The following is an 8,161-nucleotide window of genomic DNA, read 5'->3' on the forward strand; positions in this document are numbered from 1 at the left end:
CTCGCTTGGAGAGTGTAGCTGCTCCTTCTGATAGGCAGGATGCGGGCTCTGTTGTTGGTAAATCACGCATTGTGAAAGCCAAGGCAGATATACTAGTTGATGATGAGGGGGAGGAGTGGGATGACTGGTAGTGCTTCTGTTTCCCCAAATTGGAGTGATTGGGCGGGGTAAACAGTTTTTGCACACACTGGTGTTGCTAAGGTTTTGCCGTCGGGACGAGAGTTGTGTTACGTTGCGATTATGATCATTGTTATTTTGTTTGCATGAACACCCGTTGAGTTTTTGCCCCTAATTTCTCTAATCATATTGTTCTAAACCGAGTTCCTCACCTTTTACATTGCAACCTTCAACGTACTTAGTATAGCTGTTGTGTGCGTGAAGTCTAAGAAGTAATCTGAGTAGGTGATGGCCGATACGGAGGCAGTGGCTGGCACTGAAGCCATTCCACCTACCCAAAATGAGCAGCACGACTCCGCAGCTAAGAAGAAGCAAGCTAACTCCTATTATTACTGGCATAACCACGAGAAAGAACGAGCGAAGGTAGGCGATGTTGCGCCTATGCCGAAACCTGTTTTGCTGAAGAAGTCCGACCCATCGGTGTTGCCAGCTTCCACAGCAAGTTATCCGATCACGAAGCACAGCTGGTGTGACGGTAAGAAGAATGTTACGGTATACATTGACACAAAACTGGATGAAAAAGAAACAATGGTGGAAGACACGCTACAGGTGGAATTCGGAAAACGCCGTTTGACAGTGTCGTACATTGCGAATGTGCAGACCTCGAAGGATGTCGCAACGCAGCGAAGGAAACAACTTGTTCTTTGTTTGGCAAAGGCAATAAAGAGCAAAGAAAGCAGCTACAAAGTCAAGGACCCGAGTGGGCAGATTGTGATCCGACTGGCAAAGGCTGAAGAGACATCGTGGTGGGAGTTGGCTAAGAAGGATGGCAAGTTGTCCGATGCAGACGATTCCGATGAAGAAAACGAGGGCAAAGCGGACGAGGGGGACGGTGCTGCCGAAGAAAAAGCTTAATAACTCCGTTTTGTTTCTCTGTTCGCTTTCTTCGCGTCGGGACGCGAGCGTCGGTGTGTGCTCTTGTGCATACCCAGGTTTTTCAATTATCAAAGAAGGGAGTATTTTGTGCTACCTCTTTTCATTTTATTACCACAATTATTACAATCATTATTGTCGTTATTATTATTATATTATTATATTATTATTTTTATATTATTATTATTAAGTAATCATATTTCATTTTCTCGTGTTGATGTGGGTAGGAAAGTGACCAACCACTTTTCCATCGCCGCTGCGGGCGGCCGTGATCGAAAGGTGGGTTGTGTCCCGCTTGCACCGGAACCGAGACGGCCCTATATCTTTGTTAGCAAGCTCGCTGTTCGGTAAATGTGAGAATGTGGTCACCACCACCTTTTCGCCTAATGCGTTCCGCTTGCTTTATGTTGTTATTGTTATAGCGTAGGGGTTGGCCAACACTTCAGCCTTATCTGAAGAGGGAAAACAGTGCAGCTGTGGCGCACTTTCATGATAATTCCACCTAATTCCGTGCGCTGTTTTTTTAACTACTGAATTCTACCGAGAAAGGTGTGGAAGGCGGCAACAGGCGTCGGATCAGTGCCTTCACGCATGCGGCAGTGCATATCGAGGTGTGGACATAGTGTGGCAAGAGCTTGTTTCTGGAGCCACATTTCTTCCTTTCTGGTAAATCGTCGATCGAGAAGCAGCACCACCGATCCACCCGCCCCCTCCACTATGGTGGGATGTGTCGAGCAGGTCACGATCACCGGCAATGGCGATAAAACGAGGGGTACGCCGAACTGTGCTTTTACTGTTTGCGGAATGTCCAAACCCCCTTCCATCATTTTCTTCGGTGGTGATATTGTCTCGCTAGTGGCTTTGAAGGCTCTTCACAACCGCCTTCAGCTAATCATGGATGCTCGTCCCCTTCAGGAAAAAGGGTGCAGCGCGGCAACCGGTAGCGAGAAATCCCAACTTGTGGTTGTTTGTCCCTTCCTTCCTGCCGATCCTTTCACAGTGTTCAAACAGTACAGGCGTCAATACCCCGTGGCGCGATACTGTGTAGAGCACGGCATACCCTTAGTGCCTGTTGACCACCCGACGTCTATGGCGAAAAGTAAAACACTGGAATACCTGCTGCATCCCAAGCATTTGCCAACGCCTGTCATTAGCGGTGTGGCGCAAGTCGATCACATCGCGGGGCGACCCCTGGAGATGTTTGATGTAGCAGTCGTGGTGTCGTTTCGGTACTTCCTGCCGAACAAACTACTTGAGAAATTGAGATTCACCGTCAATTTGCATCCCTCTTTGTTGCCGCGGTATCGTGGCGCAAGTCCTATCTTTGCTCCGCTGCTTCGGGGGGACGACAAGGGTGGTGTTAGCGTTATCAAACTTCCACCGAGAGGGATGTTTATGGATGGCGGAGATGTGTTGCTTCAGCGAACTATACCAATACCACCGGAGATGACCATCCGAGAGTACTTTCCCAGCGTGACTGAGCAGGGCGCGGAAGCGCTCTGCGAGTGCCTATTTGGTAAGGTCCCTGTTGCGCCTGCACTCAGCTCACCTCCAGGATGTCTTCATCTCGGCCCAGCAGTAGCCAGTGGCTACTGTGATTGGCCACGGACATTCAATGCATTGTGGAATGCGGCGTGGAAGCAAGGGCACGACCTCCACTTCACAAAAGATCCGTGGCATGCGCCTCTTCTGAAAAGAGAATCAGCCGTTATTTACTGGCACAAAGTCACCGCGGACGAGGCCTACGGAATCTGGAGAGCGTTTGTTGGGGGTGAGTACTTCAGTCCAACCATCAACGCCACGTTAGACAAGGGTGCGACCCCCGTGCGAGGACAACTAATAAAACGGCTGTTGTCCCGTACGGTATGCGAACTAGAGAAACAAACGGTGTGGCACCGCGGTGATCAACTCAGCGGAGAAAGGTGCAATGAGGGACTTCCGAAGGAACAGCAGAGAGATGGGCATGGCGGCGGTGGGACGGACGAGGGAGGTAACGCAGTTCAGCGAAAAGACATCACAGTGGCCAGCAGCAAACCGTCAGAAAAAGTAGACGATGCCGAGGATGCTGGGTCTCATGACCATTTTCGCCACCGTCTTCTCGTTAGGTGTACCTTCACGGATGCTGTTTACCCTCAAGGCACCCCCAGCGCTGTCCAATGGGAGCTTCAGCGATTGGAGCAGGGGACTGTCACGCATTTTCGGAACTTGCATGACTGTGGCGACTGTGGCTCAAACGCCCCCACCACGGAAAGCTTTATTGAGGCAGGCAGCGCTTACTTCCCCAAGTCGGCGGAGGACATATGTGCTGTCAAGTGTCGTGTAGGTTGGTTCCTATGGAATGCTGTTGTGTTGGAGGGGTCACGCAAGCAGTCAGCAGGGTTATTGCGGAAAGGAATGGCCATGAAAACTGGAGTACTGTATCCGCGCCTCTTCGTGGTCCAGGCAAATGATAAGGGCAAGTGCTCTTCAAGGGATATCGGTGGCCGTAGCGCTTCTAACGCAAACGCTACGGTAACTGCGTGTCGGAGCAACCTGGCATCCTGTTGATTACGTTAGGGTTGGTGTGTGACAACGAGATCTTGTAGGGATTGCGTGCTTTCCACGGGAAGTGTGGATGGTGGTTGCGTGGATATACTGCTGATTTCTTCACATGGGGTGTTCATAGATACTTGTTTCGCGAGAGCCATACAGACAGGCGCATAAATGGATGTAGTAATTAGTGATTGGATAAATTTAGTCTTTACGACCTCTACTTGTATGTTGTTACGTGCATTTTTCTTTCCCTTGATCCATCCACTCACTTGCAACATTCGCAATAATGAGGTTAGGCCTACTGGGGCAGGTAGGGCGGTAAAGTGCATACCGCATTGAAATATCAAACACACAAGGGAAACGTGTGTAAAGTGCGGGGGTGTCGCAACCAAATGGGCATCAAGGGTCGTAGGAAGCGCCAACGGGAGCGAGAGGCAAAAGCTGCCAATGGCAAGGCAGGATTGGACAACGAGTACGTGGAAGAAGGGGAGGAAGAAGTCGACTCCGGCGCCGATGATGTAATGGTGATGGGAAGTGGCCCGTTTCGCCCACCGGTAGGTCCTCACGGTAAGTTGCTTATTAAGAAAACAGAATTGTACAACATGCAAGACACGGAGTATCTCGACCGCCTCGCAGAAGAACACGCCAATCGCCGCACAACACATCTTCGAAAGACAAGGAGCAGGGAAGGACAGAAAGACACTGCTTCTGAGACGGATAAGTTGCTGTTGCATCATTTTGACAATGAAGAGGATTTCCAGACCCTTTTCAACACTGGGGGTGCGAAGGCAGGTACGAGACTTAGCAACATCACTGAAGTTTTGGATGATGAAGCCAGAGTTCGTAGGGTACGAAAGAAGGTTGAGACTGGTGCACGATTTAACCACCCGCTTATTGGGGTTAATGAAAACGTTGTTCAAGCACTTCAGCAGGAGGGATTTTGCCGAATGACACTCATTCAGGAGCGAGTTATACCCTATGCCCTTCAGGGCTACGATCTCCTCGGTCAGGCGCAGACTGGTTCAGGGAAAACACTAGCCTTCTGTGTGCCGGTGCTTCATTCCATCATCGGTCTCGTAAGTAAGCGGCCGAATGTCACGTACAGTTTAATGCTTTCCCCCACCAAAGAGCTGTGCGTACAAACACATGATGTGCTGAGGGGGATATGTCAACACATTTCTAGTGATATTGCTGCGTTTTCCGTACACCTCATTACTGGGGGTACAAAAGTGTCAGAGGAACGGCGGCAACTTAACTCAGGCGTTTCCATAGTGGTTGGAACGCCGGGACGTATACATGACCATGTTCAGCATTGCTCGGGGTGGGATCTCTCCCGGCTACGCGCTCTCGTTCTGGACGAAGCAGACCGAATGCTGGCCGACGGTTTTCAGAGAAGCCTTGATGCCATTGTTCAGCGGCTGCCGCGCTCCCGTCAGACGTATTTGTTTTCAGCAACTAACTCGAAGTCTATTGGGGAGTTGGCCCGGCTTTCGCTTTCTCGCAAGCCACTCTTCATCACGACAACAGGCAGTGCCCCGATTCCGGTACAATTAGGTACCGAAGCTTTTGATTCTGCGGTAGCTGCGGGTTGTGTTGATGCTGCATCTGCCACCTTTCCACCGTACTGCTCTTATGATGATCCGGATGTTGATGACCAGCTTAAAAGAGGGCGAGCGTCAGACACTGGTGGCAATGAGGCGGGAGGTGACATCAAACCCATTCCGGACACTCTTCGACAGTTCTGCCACATTACCCCTGTGCATGAACGCTTACTCTGCTTGTACGCGTTTGTCAAGCGCGTTGCCCGCACATCGAAGGCGATGGTGTTCTGCTCTACGGTGGCCAGCACTATATTTCACTTTCAAATGTTGGGATCCGTTGGGTTCCATAATGAAGTGATAATGCTGCATGGACAAATGAAGCACCGCCAGCGCGTGGCGGCATTTCAAGCGTTCAATGAATGGACAACCGGCGTGCTGCTTTGTACCGACGTTGCCGCTCGCGGTTTAGATATTCCGGATGTGGAGTGGATTCTGCAGTACGATCCCCCTCTTGACCCCACAGAATACGTGCATCGCATTGGGCGCACAGCTCGCGCTGGTAATGTCGGTAATGCGTTACTGTTTCTGACTCCTGAGGAGGCGGGCTTTGTGCGTTACCTCTCAAAGTTTGGTATTTCACTTGAAAAGTACCCAATGCCAGCCAAGCTCCCCCCCATCCAGATGAAGTTGGAACACGTACTGCAGTTGGATCCCATCGTGGCGAAGAGTTCCGTAAGTGCGTTCCGAGCTCACGTGGGCGCATACCAGAGTCACCTCCTTCAAAACATATTCAACGTTCACCGGCTAGACTTGGAGGGACTGGCGCGGAGCTTTGCCCTATCAGCGGTGCCGAGTGTCTCACTCCCAAGCAGCTCCACGGAAGAGAAGCAGCAGGAGTATGTTAAGGGGAAGTTAAAGTCCCTGAACAAACGTCGGATGGAGGCGAAGAGGTACTACGAGGCACAGAAAACAAAAAAACAGTGGACAGAAGATGGGCAATTTGTTGGAATGGCTTTTCCGAAGTCTTAACGGTCGGGCGTAAACATTTTTCGTATTAAAGACACCATGCTAATTTAGACGTTATTCGGTGTCGCTGGAAATGTCGCCTGACTCCCACATATCTCTGTGTTAAGTGACCGAAGGAGGACGCTGCAGGTATTTTTGAGTCGTCACCCTCTCTCCCACGATGGGCACGTGTTTCATCCCCTTCCAGTCCCTTTTCTGATTGTCGTGGGAAGGAGGAGGAGGCGTGTCGCCTTGGATTATGTCCACCTCAACTGCAAACCTCAGAAGCGGCTACGCCAGGGCCCGGAAAAACATGCACAGTAATTAGTCACTTGAGTCCTTTTACTCAAGTTCTGTTGGGCGCACAAAAGGAGATGCAGAGTCGCCCTGGTGAATGTCGTCAAGGCAGCAGCAACGAAGAAGAGGGTTGTTCGAGCTCTCCCACGGTGCTTCAAGCGGCGGATAACGGTCATTGAGGGGCTGTTTCGGCGAGGTGGTGGGGGTTATCGCATGGATTTGGCACGCTTAACGAAACGAGCATTAATAAGTGTAGTAGACTGCTACGGCATTTGTATTTGGCACATTAGTGACGGTGACTAACCTCCAGTGCGACACCATCCTAGTTTATTTTTGTTGTTGTTATCAATACAGTTTGTTGTTTAAAGTGACTTCTTAAACTCACCCTGCACCACTTTTCTCAATAGTATCGGACACCTTAGCTGGGTAATCGTTTTTCTTTTCTCCGAGAAGGGGAAGCAGACAGGAGAGCGTCGTAGCGGCGGTTCCTCCAAGGTGCCACCTCCCCCTACACTTATCGTCGCCGTCAAACAGAAAAAGGAAAATGAGTTTCAAGGACGCTCAGTTAATAGAAAACACGAGCGATATCGAAGGCAGTCGAAGGACTATAGAAGCGCGAATTGGAAATTCGCTTAGGGATGCACAGTACAAACTCACAAGCAGCGCTGCGCATGACTTACCAGAAGCCATGGCCGATATTTACATGGCGCTGACATCACTGACAGCGTACCTTTCGTTACCTAACGGCTCACCCAAAGCAGCTGCAACGGCAAACCGCATCGCTAAGCTGTGGCGTACCATAATTTATTATTACAAGCGCCGAGAGGGACTTGCTCCAGAGAGCACCGCTGGCAGCTCAGCACCTAGCGAGACAGACGCAATGGATCACACGCTTTCTCCGCACACAATGCAGCAGGGTTTTACTACTTATAAAGACACAGATGTTAACCTTGAACACTTGCGAGAAGAATTCCACAAAACGAAGTGTGAGCGCGATAGCACGGTAAAGGAACTAGAAAGCGTCCGACAAAAGCTTCAAAACTATGAAGAAAATTCACAACTAACGGCAATCCTGCAAAATGAACACGAAAGAATACAACAGGAAAATAGTGCATTAAAGGCAGCACTACACGAACATGAAAGGAAACTTCAACGATCCACAACACAGCTACAACAATCTCAACTCACACTACAAGAAAAGGAAATAGAAATGACAAAAACCAAAGAAGAGTACGAACGACGTTTACGAGAAATAAAAATAAAAGAAAATAATATAGACAAAGAAGAACAGGCAGCTTTACGAGAAAACATAAAGATACTGCATCAAACACTAAGAGACATCATACAAAATACGGAAGCCGCAGAAGTCAAACAAGGCACTCTAACTCTCGCAGATATTCAAACAAGCCACCAAGAACAAATAATAGCAATGAAACTAACATTAGCGGCACAGTGCGAAAGGGAACAGGAACTTTCAAACATCATTAAGGCAAAAGAGCAGCAACACCATAAACACATTGAAAACTTAAATACGAAAACACAAAATGAACAAAAAAAATATAAAGAAAAACTTTCAACTCTTGAAATAGCTATGGAGGAACAGCGTGTTCGATACACCCATGAGGTGGAATCACTTCGTACTGAATTACAAAATGAGCGTGAACGTGTACAGGCGTCTGAGAAAGTTGCACAAGAGAACCATGAAGGTATGGAGAAATTGCATCGGGAACAACTTT

General features: G+C 49.2%; 2 protein-coding genes and 1 pseudogene across 3 annotated transcripts; all 3 read left to right on the forward strand.

Annotated features, from left to right (window-relative positions):
- Nucleotides 1–405: 405 nt before the first annotated feature.
- TEOVI_000009700 (heat shock protein Hsp20, putative) lies at nt 406–1,032 on the forward strand (the record flags this gene model as incomplete). Its single annotated transcript, XM_067220265.1, has 1 exon — nt 406–1,032. The coding sequence occupies one exon, from the start codon at nt 406–408 to the stop codon at nt 1,030–1,032; it is 627 nt and encodes a 208-aa protein (XP_067076366.1).
- Nucleotides 1,033–1,641: 609 nt separating this feature from the next.
- Nucleotides 1,642–3,597, forward strand: TEOVI_000009800:pseudogene (annotated as a pseudogene). Its single transcript has one exon. A coding segment is annotated over exon 1 (1,956 nt).
- Nucleotides 3,598–3,974: 377 nt separating this feature from the next.
- On the forward strand, nt 3,975–6,152 carry TEOVI_000009900 (ATP-dependent DEAD/H RNA helicase, putative; the record flags this gene model as incomplete). Its single annotated transcript, XM_067220266.1, has 1 exon — nt 3,975–6,152. The coding sequence occupies one exon, from the start codon at nt 3,975–3,977 to the stop codon at nt 6,150–6,152; it is 2,178 nt and encodes a 725-aa protein (XP_067076367.1).
- Between the last annotated feature and the right edge of the window lie 2,009 nt (nt 6,153–8,161).

This window comes from Trypanosoma equiperdum (assembly GCF_001457755.1).
Source record: "Trypanosoma equiperdum strain OVI genome assembly, contig: ctg_10, whole genome shotgun sequence".
In the NCBI taxonomy this organism is placed as follows: Eukaryota; Euglenozoa; class Kinetoplastea; order Trypanosomatida; family Trypanosomatidae; genus Trypanosoma; species Trypanosoma equiperdum.